This window comes from Peromyscus leucopus, chromosome 15, assembly GCF_004664715.2.
Source record: "Peromyscus leucopus breed LL Stock chromosome 15, UCI_PerLeu_2.1, whole genome shotgun sequence".
In the NCBI taxonomy this organism is placed as follows: domain Eukaryota; kingdom Metazoa; phylum Chordata; class Mammalia; order Rodentia; family Cricetidae; genus Peromyscus; species Peromyscus leucopus.
In genome coordinates, this window is record NC_051076.1 from 2,932,252 (window position 1) to 2,955,140 (window position 22,889).

The 22,889-nt window shown below is 39.1% G+C and overlaps 1 protein-coding gene across 11 annotated transcripts in view; it reads left to right on the top strand.

Annotated features, from left to right (window-relative positions):
* Window positions 1-22,889, top strand: part of Cast (calpastatin) — a 101,336-nt gene that overhangs the window by 69,912 nt on the left and 8,535 nt on the right. For 9 of the 11 annotated variants that reach the window (XM_028894009.2, XM_028894012.2, XM_028894014.2 and 6 more), the window contains 10 exons: window positions 2,558-2,641; window positions 4,452-4,499; window positions 5,897-5,992; window positions 7,197-7,292; window positions 9,125-9,226; window positions 9,702-9,785; window positions 13,501-13,551; window positions 13,718-13,789; window positions 18,868-18,984; window positions 21,746-21,850. In XM_028894009.2, the coding sequence (XP_028749842.1) occupies window positions 2,558-2,641; window positions 4,452-4,499; window positions 5,897-5,992; window positions 7,197-7,292; window positions 9,125-9,226; window positions 9,702-9,785; window positions 13,501-13,551; window positions 13,718-13,789; window positions 18,868-18,984; window positions 21,746-21,850 (855 nt within the window). Of the gene's footprint in view, window positions 1-282; window positions 516-2,557; window positions 2,642-4,451; window positions 4,500-5,896; window positions 5,993-7,196; window positions 7,293-9,124; window positions 9,227-9,701; window positions 9,786-13,500; window positions 13,552-13,717; window positions 13,790-18,867; window positions 18,985-21,745; window positions 21,851-22,889 lie in introns of those variants that run through there. The other 2 variants (XM_037211099.1, XM_037211097.1) reach the window with 2 other exon arrangements.

Consider the following 22,889-nt stretch of genomic DNA (forward strand, 5'->3'; position numbering starts at 1 on the left):
TTACAGCGTGTTTGTCTCATAGCCTCCATGCCCTTAGCAAACCCATCTAAGCTTTGTAGCTGGTGTTGAAGTGTAATATTAGTTATGGTTTTTGTATGCTTTTCCAAATTAGTTCTCTGGGGGAAAAAAAAAAGGACAGAAGGCCTATATCTAACTAGGCAGGAATTCTGGAGGAAGACAACCAAAGGCTTTGGGAGCACTACCCTATCAGATCAGGGAAAGGGAACTGGCAAGCAGCATGTCACAATGCCCCTGACTCTGCTGTCACTTCCTGTTCTGAGTTGTCAGGGAAGGGCAGTCTTCCGGACTCCCAGGAACCCTGCCTGAGTTTGAATTGGCCCAGGTCTACTATGGGCCAGTTTCTGTCTTCTACTTTCTGGGAGGGCTCACCTGCTGCAGTGTGGCATGAGAAGCTTCATGATGTTGAACGCAAGGGAGCTGGAGAAACAATCCCTGTCCTCCAGGAGCATGTGATGTGCTCAGAAGAAAGAGAACATGGGTCCAAACACTGTGAGGTGCATATTACTCAGAGTCATGTTGTCTCTAAGGAGAGTGGTCTTGGTGGAGCCCTGAGTGTGACCAGGAGTTGCTATACTATGGTTCTATATCCTGGGAGCTATGGATTTCACTTTTGCCTCAGGCTTTTTATAAATAGAGTAATTTAATAAGATAATATATATGGAAAGAAACGTGTAAACCTGATAGAAGTCCCAGGACAGTCTAACTAACCCAGTCACTAACCCAGATGAAAGGTGGGAAACAGTGACGTGAAAGGAACTCATGCAGCAGCATGAATAATCTTGTTACTCTCTGGAGTGTGTATAGGAGTGTGTTCACATGCCATTACTCTCTGGAGTGTGTACAGGAGTGTGTTCACATGCCATTACTCTCCAGAGTGTATATAGAAGTGTGTTCACATGCCATTACTCTCTGGAGTGTGTATAGGAGTGTGTTCACATGCCATTACTCTCTGGAGTGTGTATAGGAGTGTGTTCACTGTCCTAGAAACCAGCATCAGCAAACTAATAAGATAACTTTACATTTTTGTCATGCTAGCTTTCTGCTAGTCCTAAACTATATTTCCTAAGAAGATCTTTCAATCCTCTAAATTCTTGAGCTAATTCATGGAGTCTGGGGGTGATAGTTTATAATGATTAGCCTGGTGTTTTGATAAGGCCCCTAAAGGTCCTTGCTTCTTATAGGAGTCCATGGCTATCCCATCACCTCCCCCATTAAATGGCACCTGTACAAACTATGGAAGTCTCTAGAAAACAGACCCAATCCTACTTTGTCTTATATCATACCATAAAATAAACATTTATTTTGCCTATAATAATATCGTTTAAGCCACTCCCATTTTTTTTAGGTATGTGTACCTGGTCTAGCATGTTTGCAGTATGGTAGACTTCCTCTTGGTGTTTTTGGTGTCTTGAATAGTGTGGCCACTTTAAAAATATAAAGATCAAAGAAGTTAAAAAAAAAATGGATCCTATTGTGTGCGTATCTGCCCATAGCCTGGAAGTATGGAGACAGTCTTCCTGTACAGATGGCCCTTGATATTCATGGAGTCTCCTTAAGGAGACATGGCATACATCCCTGAGTTGGGCAGTATTGCTGCATATCAGAATGCCCGCAGACAGTAATAGAGTAAAACCTGAAATTTGAAAAGAGATGAAGACCTTTCCATCCTAAATAACATACAACTCTAGTCCCAGAACAAAGAACAGTGAGTGCATGGCTAACTAAAGTTGCTTGATAATTTTTAAGAATTAATCAAGAAAGTAGCCAGTCCAGTCTAAGGCTGAGGTGGAGATGGAATCAGTGAGTTGACTCCTGATTTGCTTAAATAAATTGTGCCACATACCTTAGGTTCTGAATTATAAATCCATGCCTTGAAATAGATATAAATCCTTACACATGGTATTTTATAGGACTCATCTGCAGATTCCATTACAGATGCTATAGAGGAGAATTAGTCGTGTACTGTAGAGGTACTTATTTCTAATCTATTTATTTGCTCCTGGTTCAGTGATCTTGTGAAGTAAGACCTGCTGCTATTGAATGAGTCCTTTATAAACCATTAAAGCCAGTTCTCCATGAAGAAGCCACATTTGTGACTATCTGCTTCTACTATTGTTGAACTAGATGAGAGAATTGTATATGTGCTTTTCTCCCTTCTTAAATAACTGCCCTGTTGGGCAAGATATATGAAAGCTATTAAAATAATTGCAGCTAATTTCTGCCTATACTTACTGTCCTCCAAGGGGCCTTTATTTACTTTGGTGACCCTTCAGAGTTAGTGAGCTAAGGAGAGTGAGAGCCAGAGAGGCAACACTCTCAAGGGCATCATGACTTCCTAAATCTTGGACCAAGCAGAGTGTCTGTCCCAGTGCCTGCTCACATCTGCTTTCCACAGACTTGCACTTTTTGGTTTACAGAGCATTCCAAACACTCTAACCCAATTCTGGGTTATTCTGTAGTATATGAAGGAGGTGATAACAGTTTATATTACTTACATCATCTAACTGATGCTTTTTTTCCTCCCCATTTTTATCAGGCAAAAGCAAAAGAAGAAAGGCAGGAGAAGTGTGGTGAAGACGACGACACAGTCCCGGCTGAGTACAGGTTAAAGCCAGCTGTGGTAAGCTCTCTGCATAACAGCACACTTATCGGCATCATGCTTATGATATTCCTCCCCTTGACACCAGGAGCAAAGCTGTCGCACTGCAGATATTAACTGTGAGCATGCTGGACCTGTTTCTCTTGGCTCTCTGAAGCTACAGGACCAATCCCCCCAGGGATGTTTGTCCTTTCATGGCTTCTAAAGTAGTCATTAAAACTCTAACCTATTTGACTATTTGGTAAGAGGAGAAAACATTTCCTAAATTGTGAAAACTCATGTTCAAAAACTAAATGGTGATATTTATCCCAATCCGAGGTTGGAGAATTGAAGCTTTTTATATTTTAAGACAGGTTCTCAAGGTAGACTTAACTAGCTTCAAACTCACTCTGAAGTGGAGACCATCCTTGGACTGATCCCCTCCAGCTCCCAACTGCTGAGATTACAAACCCAGCTCTGTAGAACTGAGTTTTTTTTTAATCTTCCATTAAGGAAGGGATAGCCTGATGACTCAGTGGTTAGAGACACTTGTCACTAAGACTGACTATCTAAGTTTGATCCCTGGATTCCATGTGATAGGGAAAAACTAACTCTGCACACACCCATACACATAATAAATAATCAAAAAACAATTTCATTAATACAACTGCACTATTCTCTTTTGTTTCTTTGTTTTTATTTATTTATTTATCTCTTTGCCTTACCAAACAGTAAATCTTTCAGTAACTTGTAATGAAAAACAAATCATAGCATCCTTAGAAAAGATTTCTATATTGAAACTTATAGAAATTAAATCTAAAATTAATTCACTCAAGTATAAGAAAAAATAAGCTTACCTCTCACATCCTGGGTTTGCCTAAAACAAACATAATAGAATATGAAAGCATGGTCTCCTATTCCTTGTTCTCCCTCTCTGTTCTTGATCCAGCTGGGTTCTCCCACTCCCACAAGCCCTCTCTCCCTCGACCCTCGCCCTTCATTACTCCCACTCATGTCCAGGCTGTTCATGTAGATCTCAGAATAGGAGACCATGGTAAATGAAGACCATATGAGAATAGGAAGAAGCAAAGTGCTAGAGAGGCCCACAGAAATCCACAAAGATGCCCCCACAATAGACTGCTGGCAATAGTCGAGAGACAGCCTGAACTGACCTACTCTGGTGATGGGATGGCCAAACACCCTAACTGTCGTGCTAGAAACCCCATCCAACGACTGAGGGATCTGGATGCAGAGATCCATGGCTAGGCCCTGGGTGGAGCTCTGGGAATCTAATGAGCGAGAAAGAGAAGGGTTTATATGTGGGAAAATTGTTGAAACCAAGGTTGGATAAAGCACAGGGACAAATAGCCAAACGAATGGAAACATGTGAACTATGAACCACTGGTTGAGGGGTCCCCAACTGGATCAGGCCCTCTGAATGGGTGAGATAGTTGATTGGCCTGATCTGTTTGGGAAGCATCTAGGCAGTGGGACTGGGTCCTGTGCTCATTGCATGAGTTGGCTGTTTGAAACCTGGGGCTTATGCAGGGTCGCTTGGCTTGGCCTGGGAGGAGGGGATTGGACCTGCCTGGACTGAGTTGATCTACCAAGTTGATCTCAGTCCTTGGGGGAAGCTTTGCCCTGGAGGAGGTGGGAATGGGGAGTGGGCTGGGGGGAAGGGGAGGGGTGGGAGGCAGGAGAACAAGGGAATGCGCAGCTGATATGTAGAACTGAATTGTATTGTAAAATAAAATAAAATAAAATAAAATAATTGGTATTATGAAGACAAAAAAAGAATATCAAAGCAAATTTTTCTATTCTATCTCCAATAAATTTCTAATTTTATTTTCAGGATAAAGATGGAAAACCACTATTGCCAAAACCTGAAGAAAAGTCTAAGGTTGGAAAATTTTCCTAGCACTCAAAACCAGCAAAAATATAAAGTGTAAATTAGGATCATTTTAAAACACCACATTTCACATGCAACCTAGTACTGGGGTGAATTCTTATGGTAACTCAAGGCTGAGGCCTCTGCTCTTTTGCATATATTTTAATGATGGTTTCTCTCATGAATTATTACCAGACTATTAAGCAGCATTCACCAGTCATTAGAAGTTAATGCTAAAAGAGCTTTTACATTATATTATTTTGGCATTTAATTTAGAATTTGATTTAGTAACTGTGTTATATACTCTTAACACTTTTATTTTGCCCTAAATATATATAGTCAGTTTCCTGTCATGATGACACCAATCAGCATTTTTAATCACCTGCTATGTGCTTAACCTTGCTCTAAGTGCTTTTCACATCTCCATTTCATTTTTAATGAGCCATTGAGTAAAATTAGTGTTGCTTGCATGAGCCCATGTGTAGGGCATGGGCATTTTCTCAGTAGATATACCACTAAAGAAAAATAGCTCCTGTGTTCTAATGCCTGGTAGACCAGGCGTTAACTGTAAGTAGCTCCTCAAAGAATTATGTGTCTTCTTGACCCCCTCTCCCATCTGTGATGGAGTGCTGTGCCGGCACCTGTACTCAGCTTTGGCTGCTGTGAATCCAGTGCAGCAGCCGTGTCCTTTCTAGAAGCAGCACTCACACCACTGCCTCTCTTTCTGCTCCTTCTTCCTTTTCACCACAGGATATTTTCATAGAATCCCCGCATGGACTGACTCTGCTGGGGGGAGGGGGGCTATCAAACTTTCCTGCCAGAGACCGTTTTCTATCCCCCTATTTTCCCTCCCTTCCTTTCCCTGGTTATAGAAAATGAGTACATGAATATGTTTTCTCTGCTTTATTCTGAAAGAAAATCATTAAGGGCTAGGAAATGAATAGTCACCTTTAATAACTGCAATTCTCATTGGAGAAAACAGGAAATCTTATTTGAATAAAGGTGTATAGCAAATCCCATTGTTACTTTGAAAAATGATTTACTCTATTTTTTTTTTAAATAATTAAAACTTTATTGTAACGTACTTGTAAATAAAATCATCACAAAGTGAGATTAGCCAGACTAAAAGTCTGGACCTCGCCACGGACTTCTGTGTAGTTCCTAGAGCTGACCTATCAGGTGAGTAAATAAACCTTTAGCACTTTCACAGCACTCAGGCGGCAAGTAATCTATACGTGTGTGCCATTTTTTTTTTCCCTCACATCAATAAATGAAGAATATACCTTAACAAGCTAGCTTTTGTTTTTAGATAATACAATGTAGCTAAATCATATTAACCTCAAAAAAAAATACTGTCCTATGATTTTACAGAGCAGAGCGTCTTCATAATGCAGCATTTCTCGTTACAGCACCTGAGTGAAGCAGAGCTGATTGGGCAACTTTCAGAAGATTTTGGCCGATCTACATGTCAAGACAAACCATCTATACCAGCTGAGAAAATAGAAGTATGTTCTAATAATGTCTTAAGGGGTTCTAATGTTCATTTTTAATCTGAAAACGTGTGTCACCTTTGTCATGGTGTTTTCTTCTTGCCTTTTTCTAGACATACTTTCTGTTGCCAGCCTCTCCCTAACATTCTTGAAGTTTAAACCTGCAGTCATTCCATCAGGGAAGTGCTTATATCCAAGCTTCCCTTTTGATTGCTGTCACGGAGCTGGTTAAATGAAATTGCCATGCCTCGCAGCCCTTCCCGCTTTTATGTTCACCAGAGTCACCCTTTTTGAAGGATGTTTCTAGTTACAGCATTCTACTACTCCAACCTTGAAGTTGCCACTCCCTGTGAACAGATTCTGTACATGCCACTAGTGTATGTTAGTCGTGGATTCCTTTCCGCCAGGTTTACTGCATTACTGCATTACTCAATGGGAAGGCTCTGCAAAAGCAACCTTTTGTTATTAGTACTTTCCGTTCCTCGTGCAACACACCCTTTATTAAAAAATTCTCATGGCAGGCTCTTAGTTGCTTTATTGTTTGTTTGTTTATGGGTTTTTGTTGTTGGTTTTTTTTTGTTTGTGTGTGTGTTTGTGTGTGTGTGTCCCTGTTAAAGCAATTATTTAAAAAGGTTCTGAGCTATACTGGTGCTTCTTTAACCCTAACATCTGTCATTGTAAACAGTACAGTTTCTCAAGGATGATGAAAGCATGCTTTAGCACTACTCTTTCTCCCGGGTGCTTTGCATGTAGGAAAGCTTTGCTAAAGTGTCTGGATTAAAAGCATTTGGAAATTACTGGGACCCTGCCCCTAGAATTCCTCACTGCACTGTGGTGAGAGCCTAAGAATATATATTTCTCACAAGATATCCAGTGCTGCGGAGGTTACAAGTCCAGGGACCACTCTGAGATTCCTATTCAGTATCATTCCTTACATTCATGCAGATTTATAACTTAAAATATGCTCTCAGATCAATACTTGAGATGTTGTATGTATTTATCAATGTTCTCCTTTCACAAATGTGAAAATGAGTCTGCAAGTTGCAATTACAGTAACTGAAAAGTTTTTAACATGGTTTGGTATGCATATCGCTCAATAAGCATTCAAAAGACTCGTGCTTACAACTTACATCTCATAGTGTCTAATTGAGCCACTATTGTTCAGTTTTATTAGTCAGGCAATTCTAAAATTATTCAGAATACTTGCTTCTTTTCTCAGAAGTCTAAGGACACATCCCCAACTCCTGTGGCCGAGGCTGTGCCTCGGGCCTCCATGTGCAGTATACAGTCAGCACCACCCAAACCAACATCTTCGGTGAGTGATGCCCTAGCACTGAAAGGGTTTTGAGCAGGTCTTGTTCTTTCTCCCCCCACTTTCTACTGTGTGTCGCCATACTATGCCAAGAAAATGAAGGGAAAGCTAATAGAGTTGCTATTCATTGTTCTTCTGGCTTCAGGGCTGTGCGGGGAAACTTCATCTGCACTTAACTTCTATTTTAATTCAGGTGCTGCCTGCTGCTTTGCTTCAGTTTGCTGCTTCTGAAACTCCTTGTAGGTCCACAACTCTTTCCAATAGTCCCTGTGTCCTGAATGTCTAGTGTCACATTTCTTCCTGGCTTTGTATCCAAATCATGACCACAATCCTGCCCCCTTCCACGTTGGAAGAAAGAGCGCAGCAGCCCTGTGCTTGACCTTCACTGTTTCTTGTTTTCGTCTTTTCTTTAAATTTTTGAATGAAGTGTGATGTTTACCTAAATCCTTATTTAATTTTGATTTCTATGGGTTTAGTTTCTATCCTCTGATGACTCGGAGACTACTGCTTTATACTTACAAAACCTGAATTCTGAATGACTAGCTTTTCTCTTCTAGGACACATATGTTCCAGATTCCATAGTATCTTCTCATTATTGTTTGTGGTACTAAGGATGTGCTGGGGCTTGAGACATGCTTCCTAGGCATTCCTTAACTGACCTACATCTGCTAGTCTCCTTATTTGATGTCTTATAAAGACACTGTAAAGTCTTTTCCGATCACCTTCCTGTATAAATGAAGAATGCAGGCTTTTTGTTGACCTTCAGCAGTGTACCTGTATCCTGGTCCTTAACTGTAATGTGAATGGGAAATATGGTGGTGGTCTTGGATACCTTTCAGTTTTCTACAAATATGAGCCAGACCTCAAGTTATGACACAGTCTGAACTTTCCCGTATGAAACACAGTTCCCGTATGGAACATGGATGAAGGAACCTTTTCTTTTAGGAATTTGCAAAGGCTTCTATGTAGAGCGCACGGTCACACTGAGAAGTGAAAATAACATTTCCCAAGGAAAACAGTGAGGCAGAAATGCAAAGTACTCGTAGTACTTGGGATATGTTCATTTAGATGCTTGAGAGAACTAGCACCTATACAATAATAAAAATAAAAAAGAAACACTTTAATGTGATATTTATTCAGGTTAAGTGTGTTGTATTGTTTTCTTTCTATGAAAAATGTTCTGGCCAGAAAACATTCACATAATTTTTTAAAACCACTAAGGAATATTTATGACCCATAGTTTGGAAAGCCAGAACCTGTCCTGTCTTTTGACCCATACATGGTTTCTTCATTTCCCCCTTACATGCCTCATTTGTACTCCTGTTCATTTGTTTAAATGTTGGTGTAGCCAAATCCGGCTTATAACATCATGAGTGAGCATATTTCATTCAGAATAGTGAGACTCAGGTAGGTCATTCTCATTGTGCATGGTCAATCACAAGCAGGAGAATCCTGAGCCCATGTTAACCATGTGGCTAGTGGAAGCACCAGAGAACAAACTTGTGCCTTCTCCCCTGGGCATGGCCAAGCTTGGTGGCAGAAATCCTGTCTTCTTTCCCTTCTGTTAGCTTCTGTTATCTTGATCTTTTTTTCATGGGCCCAAATTCTAGCTGGATCTTATAAGGTCTTTAGTGTCCATATACAAATTGCATGCACAGTTTTTAATATAAGAAACTTGCTTTAATTTTTAACATTCTTAACATTTCAAAACCTCCATTCTAATTAAATTGATGCCTCAAGTTATTAAAAATAGTGTAGACCTGAAATAAGCATGTGCCTTTCTGAATTGGTAAGTGTGAGTAACAACTTAGGCTTAACCACCTTTGTCCTTGCAGAAGAGCATGGCTCCAGATGATGCTGTCGAAACCTTGGCTGGAAGCCTGGGGAAAAAAGAAGCAAATCCAGAAGATGAAAAACCTGTAGTGGATAAAGTCAAAGTAATGGTGGTTCAAATGCATCTACAAAATGACTTATTAACCATCCACCTCTGCCCTCCAATAAGTTAACACTCTGTTTTTAAAAATCTATCTGTAAAGCAGATCAGTGGTCTTTCTCTGATACTGCATATATCCTGTTTAATAAGCTAAATCTTAGGAAGTGCCAATGTTGAATCACTATAGTGCCTGTGTCTAAGTTTCATGAATCCCATCTTTGTCCACCTGTATTCATCCTTTGCTGAGGGCTCCGAAGAAAAGTAGAATAATACTCCTCCCAACAGGCGGTTAGCCCAGCAGGCTGAGAGGTGGTATCTGAGCCTGCTAACTGGAAGCAGTGTTAAAAGTTGAAGCTGTTGAGGATCTGTTAACAATGGTCATATGCATGTTTGAAGCTAACAATAGAAACCTCAAATTTAATCTCTGAGGAATGCATTGTGTAGGAGGAGACACTAAAAATGATACCACTTGTATCTAGGAGAAGGCTAAAGAAAAAGACTATGAAAAACTTGGTGAAAAAGAAGAAACAATTCCTCCTGATTATAAACTAGAAGAGGTCAAGGTAAGCAGGCTGAGTATTTTCCCATATCATTTTCTAAATTTTATAATCATAAAGAGGGAGCTGATAATAGATCTAGAATATAAAGATGCCATTTCTTTATGTTCTGACCCTAAATTGTATTAGCACTAATACCATGTTAGAATAGTAGATATGGAGCTAAATCACATTTTTTTAAAATTTGTTCATTTTAATTTTGTATATGTGTGTGTATACTGAATTTACATCATTTCCCCTCCTCTCTTATTTCTCCTATGTCTCTACCTTTCCCCTTCTCCTTCAAATTCAAGGCCTCTTTTTCTTTATTTTTGAAAACACACACACACACACACACACACACACACACACACACACATACATGTATACACATAAGTTAATATATAAATACAAGCTAATGAGTCATTTAGTTTTGTTTGTCTGTATGTTTGTTTTTAGGACTTAGCACTTGGTTTGGATGAGCAGGTATGGAGCTCATCCCTGGGGAATATTGTTTTTTCCTCTCTCAGCATTCATTAGTAGCTCTTCATCTAGACATGAGACCCCTTAAGATTTCCCTCTTCTACATTGGCATGTCAGCTGATATTGTCATTGTTCAAGCTTGCTTAAGAAATCAAATTGTGAGATTTCATGAGTGTGGCTTTCCCATCATATAGAAGATGCAATCCTGCAGCAGACCTACTGGTCTTCTGGCTCTTACACTCTTTCTGCCTGTTTGTCTGTGATGTTCCCTAAGCCTTAGTTGTGGAGTTGTGTTGTAGATATATCAGTTGGAGCTGGACACCTCACGGTCAGTTGTTCTGTGCATTTTGGTCAGTTGTAGCTTTCTGTAATAATCTTCATCTGCTGCAACAAGAAGCTTCTCTGATGAGGGATGAGAGCTACACTTCTCTGTGGGTATAAGGATTAGTATTAAGAACACAGTTAAGGGGGCCGGAGAGATGGCTCAGAGGTTAAGAGCACTGACTGCTCGTCCAGAGGTCCTGAGTTCAATTCCCTGCACCCACATGGTGGCTCACAACCCTCTGTAATGAGATCTGGCGCCCTCTTCTGTATACATAATAAATAAATAATTCTTAAAAAAAAAAAAAAAGAACACAGTTAAGATACATATAAGTGCTGGGCGGCGTTGGCACACACCTTTAATCCCAGCACTCAGGATGCAGAGGCAGGTGGATCTCTATGAGTTCCAGGCCAGCCTGGTCTACAGAGAGACATCCAGGACAGGCATCAAAACTACACAGAAAAACTCTGTCTTGAAAAACAAAAATCAAAACAAAACAAAAAACAAAATACATATAAGTAACATTATATGAACTCAATGGCTTATATTTAGGAATATACATGTATATATAAATACATATATACATATAATCATGGATGAAAAAAAGAGGCCACAGATTTGAAGGAGAGTAAGGAGGGGTGTAAGGGAGAGTTTGAAGGGAGAAAAGGAAGGGAGAGATGTTGTAATTAAAATAAAATATCAAAAACAAACAGAATGCAGTTAAAGGTAATATTGGTTTGGGAAAGTTGCAATAATAGATTCTCTATAAAGTTCCATGGCCTCACCAGCCATGGATCCTTGGCTATGTATACAGCACCAGACACAAACTCTTTACTATTGGGCAGGATTTAAGTCTAATTAGAAAGCTGATATATGTCACTACTGTATCTTTAGGGATGTCTTATCATACTAGTCATTGTGGTTCATACCCATCATAGCTGGGTAGGACTATTGACTGATTTTCTCCCTTGGCAGCTTGCATAGCATCTTCTAATACAGTGAAAGCTAGTCCTCAGGGAGGAGTCTTCCAGGTCAGTTCCTCCAAGTCCTGTATCCAAAATTGTAGTGGTGTCAGCAATAGGGACTTACCTTCAAATTCTGGGAAGCAACCAAGGGCAATAGCAATGGAAACTAAAATATATTCCTAAGTAGCCTTTTCTTCCTTTAATATAAAGAAAAATTAACATCTAGGCCACCAAATATTTTTCCCTTCAGACATGTGGTTCGTGATAACACCAGCAATATAGGAAAACCTTCTGCAGGTTAAACAGAAGTTATGCAGAAAACTTTTTAATGCTTAAGTATAAGTTGAAAGCATGAGGACTTGTTAAATACTGAGTAAAGTGATAAGTTGACCTGTTCTCTTCGTATTGAAAGGACAGGATATGTAGACCAAGTGACCAATGGAGCGATCCCATTATTATTAGTTCCAGTGTACATTTTAAACAGAGCAGACACATAGGCAGTTGAACAAATAGTCATCTTCTTAATGTGCCACCAACAGGAAAGTTCAAATTTACTTTAACAGCAGTTTCGAGAAGCTGAATTCAGAGTCCTCAGCCATCCACATGCACTGGTTTATTTTGCAACTCAAGATCTTACACTGAATTCTCCTTTACTTAAAGTTTATTATCCTGAACACTTCTGCATTTCATACTGCAGCACAAACTGGTGGAGTTTCAATTATTTGCAGCTCGTACATACATTGTTTTAAAAATTCTTCAGGACATTTTCAAGGCCACAGATCTGTCTCTGATCCTAGTTTCATAGAAGCAGGCCATATGCAGTTACTCAGTAGGAAGCTGGCTACTTTCTCCCTTCCCTCACTGAAGCATAGTAATGCTACTTCAGGGATTGCTTTCCTGGCCCTTTATTTAGTGTTAGTTTGTCCTCTGAATTATCTCAGGCATTGTCAATTACCCAGTGCTTTGTCACATTTCCAGGTTGCTGGCTTGACCTCTTGTTTAAATATTGTTGTCATTCATTACCTACCTCACATCAGGTCACTATAGTGAGGTTCTGCTCTCTGTTGTGGTCAGACCTCAAATTTCCCCTTCCTGCTACTTGATGAGGTAGTAAAAGGTAGATTTCCATTTTAATGCAGAGCAAAGGAGCCCTCAGGGTCCCATGCCTGACTTGGGATCTTTACTGACTTTTCAGCTAAAACATGGTCTGGAAGTAGCAGATTCCTCCTATAAAAAGGGCTAAAGCTACAAGTGAATTCAGAGGGCATGGAGGGTTGTCTTAGCTATAAGAAAGCAGCAGATAGCTCTAAACATTTACATAGCACATTTGGAATACAGAAAACAAAGCAAAACATTTTGACCACTTTCCTAGGAGAAATCTTTGAATGTACCCTTGAACTCATTTATACATTGTACAGACAAATAAATGGAAACTGTCATTAATTTATAGATCTTCTTTTATTAAGGAGGCTCAAATAATTCATTGGTTTTGTTCTGCCACTCAAAAGTACCACTAGAAACCACATTTGAAGCTTAACATAATCTGAGCCCTAAATTTGAGAGTGCTCCACCCAGAAAACAAGCTCCCTGAGCATTTGGACTTTAGCTGATTGAGGTCCCAGTATTCCCTTATAAAAGAGAGGTTTGCTGATACACCCCTGAAACATACCACTTAAAAAATTCACATATTTTTCTTTTGCATTCATTTCTGTTCTTTGGGTCACAAGCCACACTGAATGTGCTGTTAGACCCCTTGGCCAAGGAAGGCATGATGCATGTAAACTGACTCTAGATATGAATGGAATTACAGTATTACAGTACATATATTCTCTGCTATGATAATGTTTCTTAAATGAATAACCTATGTGAAAATATACAGTAGGTTTAGCCTGTTAATTCCTTATAAGGTGCATAGGTTCCATATTTGGGATAATATGTAAAATTATTAATATCATGTTTTTATTCTGAATAGGATAAGGATGGAAAGCCACTCCTGCCAAAAGAGCCCAAGGAACAACTTCCAGTAAGCCATCTGCTTTCTCTGAGTCAGTCTTCTGTGGCCTCTGATTGGTTACTTGGGAAGGGCATAGCTTTCCCTTTTAGTGAGCTTATCAGAGTGTGATATGGCAGATACCAAAGAGGAGGTATGCCAGCATTCCTTTTATTGATATTTTTTCTGTTTCTTGCAGCCCTTGAGTGATGACTTCCTTCTTGATGCCTTGTCTCAGGACTTCTGCAATACCACAAACATATCGTCTCTTGTAAGTATGAAGCGCCTGGTTAACTGGCTTTCCTTTCTTGTCTTGTCATTTCTCCCTTCCTTCCTTCCTTCCTTCCTTCCTTCCTTCCTTCCTTCCTTCCTTCCTTCCTTCCTTCCTTCCTTCCTTCCTTCTTCCTTCCTCCCTCCCTCCCTCCCTCCCTCCCTCCCTCCTTCCCTCTCTCTCTCTCTTTCTCTCTCTCTCTTTTGAGGCAGGGTTTCTCTGTAGCTCTTGGGACTGAATGTGTCACCCCCTCTCTGAGACATGTCTAAGCAGATTTGAGTTAAAGCAATTTACTTTTTACAATGTTTTTGTTTTTTTTTTTAAATTAACAATCAAAGGAAAAATTGTCAGTATGAAAAATATAGTAAATGAAATACAAATACTAAGTTTGGTAAATATCAGATAACAGACTAGAACATTTTTTGGGACACTGTTACAAACTCTAGTGACAAAGTCTCATATTTTGGCTCATAATTTAAATAGAATGGAGTAACTACTGTATATGCCCTCCTTGTTGGTCATAGTAAAATATAAAGGAAATTATGGGGAAAGTAAAATTTTAAAAATGTTTTCCAAATAATACTAATGTCAAGAAATAAATTCAGAATACACTATTGAAAATAAAACAACATAAAGTTAAATTAAAAGTAGCCAAAGCAGTATTCATGTATTTCCTGCCATTCATCTTTAAAAACAAAACCAGGTAAATTTGATAAATCTGATATCTAATAAATTCTCCCCAGGTGCCTGCCCTGAGGCGATTTCTACCAGGGTCCAGAATAGAAGCTACAAGCAGCTACGTATTCTAATCTGAGGGATATAAAATGAATCTAAGCACACTGAGTTCTTTAGTCCATTCACTTTATTCTTCTAAGTAAATTCTATCTACACAGTTTCTTTTCTGTTCTCTTACTTAGCTCCTCTCAGTCCCTCCTGCTGTCAGTCCCTTCTGCTGTTCTCTCATCTCTATCTAGTTCTTTCCATCTTCATTCTCATCTTGTTCTTCTCAATCAATTCCCCCGGTGCTGTGCGGGAACCAGTATGTATACCCAAGCAGTAGTTCTTTGGCAAAGCAATTCAAGGGTTGCAGAGAGAGGTGATAAGGATCCACACATAAAGCAATAAATGTCAGCTTCCAATTACAACCCAAAAGGGGAGTGACTAAAGGGAGTTCTCTGGTAGAATCATCTAAAGCATAAGATCAATTAGGGAATCTAGGAATAGCACCTGGCTGAGGAGGAATTAAAATTTGATTTGCACAAGAAAGAAGCTTGGCATCTATCACCTGCCTGACCTTGAAGGCAATCTCCCTGGGTCTGTGGGAAGTAGCTACTTTAACTCAGTAACTAGCAAGTGACTAGAACATCACCCCAGGAATGTGAGCAGTAAATCCACCTTAAATTAGGGTCTTGTGTAAATAACTCCGGGGTGAAGATAAGGAGTTGAGGATTTAATTGCTAGTGGTTATTTTCTCTAGCTGTGGGTGAGATGAGCTAATGTTTATCTATGTGCAGTTTTGTCCTTGGAAAAAGGTATCTTTGCTGAAATACTTTTGTCTGGAGAATGGCCCTGGCCAGATTTATGTAAAATAAGCACAGCTGGGGACAGTTATGCAATTACCCCAAATGTATAGGGAAAGTTGTGCCCAAGATTGAGATGCAATCGTGAGATCACATGTACACGTAACATGGAAATGCACAGTAAATGGGGAGAATCATAGCTGTTACTGTATAAGAAGTTTACAACAAGAGACAGCCAGTTCATTCAAAAGGCAGTAATCCCATAACACCTTGCATGATGGTTTCTTCTAACAGAACCCTTGGTTCTGATAGGTTGACCCTCTGAACTCTAGTTGTCACCTGCTGTATACTCCCATGGTTTTTTGCTACCAGCGGCTCTCAATAGATATCTGTTGAATTTTAATTTTCTAACAGCCATAATATGTAGCGTAGGAAGTTTAAGCCTGTGTGGAATGTAGCACCTAACATGCTGGAACATGCCACAGCCTAACAGGCTAACTGACCAGAAGCTGTTTCTTTTGAAAACATGGGTGCTTTGTAAAAACACATGCATGTCAGACATCAATTCTGTTTTTATATTTCAAAGCCAACCATTAATTTGTTCTTACAAATGTCAAATCTTAAAACGTTCTGGTGAATATAATAGAGGAAAAAGAATATAGTAAAACCAATTTAATGTAAAAACAAGAAAGATGTAACAGGCAGTAACAGAATTAAACTGATTTGGGGAGAAACTGCACAAGAATTTTAAAGAAATTCTAGACAAAAACACAGTCAGTACAATTATTAAAACCTAAAACAAACAAAAAAAAAAACAGCAAAACTAAAGAAAATGTGAGAACTGCTTATTCTTCTAAAGGTCACTTTCTGCTTAGCCTGCTGTGACATTCTGCAAAGCTGCTTCTTACAAATAATCATCCTCACTTTAAAAATCTCATCAAGTATGACAATGTCAGTAAAGCTCACTTTAGTTGACAGGTATAAAAGTATCGACATTCACTATAATGTACTGAAGTCATTATTTGCCAAAATCATATTCATTGGCAAGGAAATTGTCAATATAGCATAGTAATATAGCCACTAGAAATAATCAAATAGTTATGTCCATATAAAAGATACATTTAAAGACCAGGGGTGATGGTGTCTGCCTCTCATCTCAGCAGGAGGCAGGTGGCTCTCTGGGAGTTCAAAGCCAGCCTGGTGTATATAGTAAGATACTGTCTCAAAAATTGAAATAGGACTAGAGAGTTTTCTCAGTAGTTAAGATCTCTTAACCACTTGCTCTTACAGAGGACCCAGGTTTGATTCTCAGCACCTACATGGCTGCTCACAACTGTCTGTAACTATAGGACCAAGGGATCTGATGCCTACTTCTTACCTTCACAGACACCAGGAATACACATGGTGTATATATGTGCATGCAGATAAAACATTCATACACATGAAATCTTTAAAACAAAATTATATATTTGAAATTTAGCATACATTCATGCTTTAAATAAAAACCTTGAACAAGTGGCAATCCCTTAATGGTATCTGTTCATTGCCAAGAACAAAATATTTATTATAAAATGAGAGACATTTTCTAAAATTATAAAACTTTAATTTTTGTTAAATGTGATAAGGGAAAGTCATTAGCAATAGCTGAAAAGTAATTCACAAACATTCAAAAGTAATACCTTCATTTTTTGTGGGTATGGCTGTTTGAGATAAGACATATAAATGACATTACGTGTGCTTTTTTCTTGTTAAAAACAAATGAGTAAATTTTATTAATAGGAGACTCTAAACTTACATAAAAAACACAAATTAAAAAATGAATAGAAAAAGGCAAAGCAATAGGAATCTATTTATCTAAGATGGGTTCATTGTTCTAAAAGAACAATGGCTATTTCTTTGTTTAGTTAATAAATTATTTTGTTACTAAAATATCCCTAAGGTACCTTCTATAACTCAATAAAATTATTCTAAAATGTATTTGAGAAGTAAATCTATAAAAATATGAAAGCATATTTATTTTTAAATGTTTTAGGTAATATTCACCAGGAAAACCTTGGGCCTTTGATACAGTAATAATAAGTAAAAACTACAGCACTGGTTCCAAGAATAAACTTACAACAGAGTTCACAGGAGTAAAAAAGAAAATCAACATAGATGAGAAGTGTAGCATGTTAAAGGGAACCAGAGAATAAATATTATTTCAGAAAGTTTCAGAAATAATTTGTTGTGCATCATTCAGAATAAACCACTACTGATGGCTTAATGCATATAGCACAATGTGACAGCGACAGAAGTATGTCACTGTGCAGTTACCAGAAGTGAACATATGATATAAAAGTCTAACTATGGCAATAGCAAACAGGACTGTTGTCCATTCTTTTCAGCAGTATGTATTCGTATTAGAGAGTGCCAGTGCTGTGAATTTTAAAAACTCATGTATTAAAAAATGATGAGGTAAATGTTGCTAAATGGTAGAAGAAAATATTTTGAAATTTTTTACCATAAGGAAATGATAAATATTTGCAGAAATAGATTTAACCTCATTTAAACATTACATAATATATAAATGCATTTTGGCATTGTACTTTACTCCATTAATGTGTACAGATTTTCTACTCTGTATCAGTTAAAAAAAACAAGTTTAAAATTTTCTCTTCTATAGAATTCCTATATCTTGTCAATGACTGTAACAGTGAATATGACAATTTTTAAAGATCTAACTTTCTCTATCTAACTGGAGCATCAGAGATGAGGCTATACTCCTCCTTCTAAAGCCCTCATCTTGGTACCTGAAGACCTCTGTCCATCTAAGGGAAATGGTCCACGTTTGAATATACTCTCTCTTGGCTACTTCAGGATGCTAGATTCATAACTTTGATAGGTCTTATCCCATAGGCACTTCCCATTACATCTTGCCTCTGTCCTTGGATTCATTTGAACAGAAGCTAAGCTGGAAAAAACATTTTAAGTGCCCCCTCCCAAAAGACACATCTATAACTTATATAGAACTTAATTACAAAATAATTTTAAAAACTTTTAATAACCCATTGTCCAACAGGAAACATATAAAATAAGTCACGGAACTCTGAGTAGATTGTTGGATGATGTTTAGAATACCAGATGTGAAATAGAGACAGAAATCATGGGCTGGACAGACGTCCCAGTGGCTAAGAGCACATACTGTTCTTCCAGAGGGCCCAAATTCAGTCCCCAGCACACACATAAGGTGGCTCATATCTTTACGTAACTACAGCTCCAGTTGATCCAATGCCTTCTTCTGACCATCATGGCCAACTGTACTCACAGACACATACACCCTCATAGACACACATACATACACATAATTAACAATAAAAATAGATCTAAGAAAATAAAAATGAGAAATTGTAAAAATACCATAGAGACAGAAATGGGAAATCAGTGCTTTAAAGATTGCTATGAGGCATGTATTTGAATAAAGGAATAAAATAAAATGGTTTTAAGACCTGTATTTTAAACAATGATATTATGGTCATAATATTATATGCAACATGTTAATAATAATTTTTTTAATAAAAGGAATTTGAAGATGCCAAACTTTCTGCTGCCATCTCTGAAGTAGTTTCCCAGACACCTGTGCCTAGCACCCACGCAGCTCCTAGCACCCATGCAGCAGCCCCTCCGCCTGATACTGAGGTGAGCAACATGCCGTCCTTGGGAAATAGTCTTAAAACAGCAACAAGAAAGAAAACGAGGCACCTGTTTAGCACAAATGAAAACCGGAAAAATTATTAGAAAAATCCAGTACTTTGTATTACAGAAAAACTTAGATTGGTGATTCTGGGAGATGACAAATCCTGTCTGTGAGGGGACAAAAGGATACAACATGAAAATATTTCACTTCCAGCCTAAGAACTTAATGTTGCTGTTAGTCTATTGTAAGCACAGTGATGTGTAATCTCTCTTTCCATGTGTGTGTCTGTTTAGAATGTCAGTAAAACTAAATGAAAAGTTTTATTTTAATGAATTATATGTGAGCATCAGAGTTAACTAAACTATCATCATTCATTCAAACTTTCTTTGCTGTGTCTAACAGCCTGTCAGAAAAATTGTATATGTACGGAGTATCCTGAGAAATATTTTTAAAAAGCTATATGATTAAATCACCTGTGGGAGCCTGTTCTCGGGTTCCTTGTGGCTTTACCCAGAAGGTCCGCATAGAGGATGATCAGGACCACGGGCCTGAGTGCAGGTGTCTGAGATGGTCTGCACTTGGCTGTGCTGGGGGAGGAGGTCTTTTGCTCCACCCCTTGGCGTCTCTATAAAAACCCTGGGCCAGAGACAGTCGGGGCCCGTTGGAATAGGTTCCAGGCCCTCTCGAGGCTATCCTTTATTTTCTATCTGTTTATCTCCGCAAGATTCTCCGCAATAAATCCTTCTATCTAATATTTCCTGCTGATTGCACTCAAGAAAACTCTGGGGAACTGTGGGGGTGGTGGGTAAACGCCCCACAATCACCCTTGTAGGAAAGCCTTTTTTGAGAAGGACCTAGAAAAAACATAAATATTACTGAGAATAGCAGAGAGAGGTTCACCATGCTTTCTTTTTTTTAATTAAAATTTTTCATTTATTTTACATACCAACCACAATTTCACCTCCCTCCTCTCTTCCCTGCTCCCTGCCTCTACCTCCTGTCTTATGCTCCCCCCTGCCCATCCACTCCTCCTCAGTTCAGAAAGGGCAGGCCTCCCATGGCATGGCATATCAAGTTGAGGCAAGACCAAGCTCTTCCCCCTGCATCAAGGCTGGACAGGCATCCCAGCATGGGGAATAAGTTCCAAAAAGCCAGCTCACACACCAGGGACAGGTCCTGATCCCAGTGCTAGGGGCCCCACAAACAGACCAAGCTACACAACTGTCAGCCACATGCGGCCCTAGGTCAGTTCCATATAGGCTCCCTAGCTGTCAGTCCAGAGTCCGTGAGCTCCCAGGACTCATGTCAGCTGTCTCTGTGGGTTCCCCGGCATGCTCCTCACCCGCCTTACTCATACAATCTCTCCTTCCTCTCTTCAGCTGGCTTCCAGTCCAGGACCTGGCTTCCATTCATTCTTTTTTTTTTTTTTTTTGGTTTTTCGAGACAGGATTTCTCTGTGTAGCTTTGCGCCTTTCCTGGGACTCACTTGGTAGTCCAGGCTGGCCTCGAACTCACAGAGATTCGCCTGCCTCCCGAGTGCTGGGATTAAAGGCGTGCGCCACCACCGCCTGGCTTCCATTCATTCTTTAGCAATGTATTTTAAGCAGTTAGCTTAGCTTCCCTGTGCTTGTTTCTTCTGAAATATACTGTTGTGTTACCCAGAGGATTCCCATGGACAGCAAATAGGACTGGATAAAGTATGATAGCACATTTTCAGAGTAATTGCAGGACACAGCCCAGCAGGGTGTCTTGTACAATACAGACGTTAGACATATTTTAAATTGAATCTGTATGGATATAAACTAAACTCACATAGGTATAGACAGCCAACATTTTGAACCTATTATGTTAAGATAGTTTGGAATAGCTTTGTAGAACTTCACTACAATAACAAGATCAATAGTGATGCATTATTTACTTACTGTTACTGAGTGTCAGTGCATAGTCCTCTCAACAGTATGACTTGTAGGTATCACTCAGTTTTCCTAGCTGAGAAAACTCAGGCTTGGGAGGTGAATTGCCTTACCTGAATTGGACAGTAAACAAATGTAAAATGAAATGTTGTTCTGGTTAGCTTGAACTACAGTGATCTGGTGGATTTTTTCCCCTAGAATACCTTCCACCGCTTTCTTCAGTTTAGCTTTCATGGCCTTCCTGGAGGTAAAAAAAAAAGAGATCTCCACTAGTTCCAAAGTTCTCTGAAGTTTTTTAGGAACCCACATAATGTGTCAGAGACACTCTCTTCACTCAGTGACATCAACTGTACTTCTGTGGAGTTGTGTGCTTCAAGAAATGGGGACATAATGGCACTGAGTTTTATGGCTATACTTTGTCATGTCCACCCCTCCCCCAATCTGATCTTAGAGTAGCCAAAGACATATTCATGCTCTACTGAAAATTCTGCTCACTACCCATCTGACTCTATCAGTGGATTAAAAAGGAAAGTGATGTGTGTGTGTGTGTGTGTGTGTGTGTGTGTGTGTGTAGCCTCTAGGTAAGATTTAGGTCACTTATTTGTGTGCAGCCCCTGATGTTTCCACTAAAAGACTTCCTTAACCTGGTTGTATTTTCATGAGGCAGCTGGTTAGGGGAGGCAAACATTTTCAATGCTCTTTGTCTCTTCCACCATCAGCATATCTGTTCTCTGATGTCTATCCCTGTGACTTACTTACTATGTCCATACTAAAATGATGGGGTTGCTGGGTGAGTTCCATGAACAGTTTGGCTAACTTGTAACTAATTCAGAATTATTTATTTTTTTAGCACAGAGACAAAGAACTCAGTGATGCCTTGGATGAACTCTCTGACCGTCTTGGGGAAAGACAGCCTGACCCAGATGAGAACAAGCCAGTAGATGATAAAGTAAAGGTAAATGATAGTCCCTTACCCTCCACACAAAAGAAAGACACTCTCTGGCATTGTCTGGAGGTGGTGAACAGCTCAAGCATTCCATCTAATTTTCCTGTTTAATAGTGTAGTTTGCATTTCTTTTTTCTCACTAAAGATTATTTGTGGTGCAGATTGCATTACAGGAAACATTCCTGTTTCCAGACTGAATTATAAAGCTATGTTTTAAGTTTTTTCTCTTCCAATATTTTTTCCTGGTCTTACCTGGGACCATTACCCAAGGGCATATTACCCAAAGGAATATACTCATTGAGTGGCTACACTTTGTGTTCATAGTGGCAGAGATCACATGCTTAGCACAGGTTTTCCTGCATCTCTTTTGCAAGCATAACTGAATCTGAATTCAAATTGTATGTAAGAAGCTTTCCTCTGCAGAGGTATGTCTAGAAGGACACAATGAACTAACTGCACTATATTCAATGTGTATAAAAAACATTTATATTTAAGACACAATATTTAACAAGCCATTTCCACTGACTTGATCATATTTTAGAATCAAGAAATAACTGGAGTTGGGGAGATGGCTCAGTGGCTAAAGTGCTTGCCACACAAGCCTTACAACATGAGTTCAAATCCTTGGTCATGTAGTGTGAGTGTTCATAGTTCCAGCCCACACAGAGATCAGCGGCACAGACAGGAGAGCTGTTGGAAGGTTGTGGACCAGCTAGTCTGGCAAGAACATTGGAAAAGCAACAGACCCTGTATCAAACAAAGTGGAAGTGGAGGAATGACATTCAAGGTTGTTCTCCAACCTCTACATTCATGCTGTGCATGCCTCTGCACACACACACACACATGCACATGCACACACACACAAATCATACACACAAAAAATAAAATAATAAAAGAGAAGTAACTTTCTGAGCATCTGAAACAATGTCCCAAAGACAAGACATTGTCATTGTCATTCTCTCATCATTGTATGAATATTGAGATTAACTTAACTCATATTTTAAAAACTAAATTGTAATGCTGCACAGAGATTAATCTGTCCTCCATA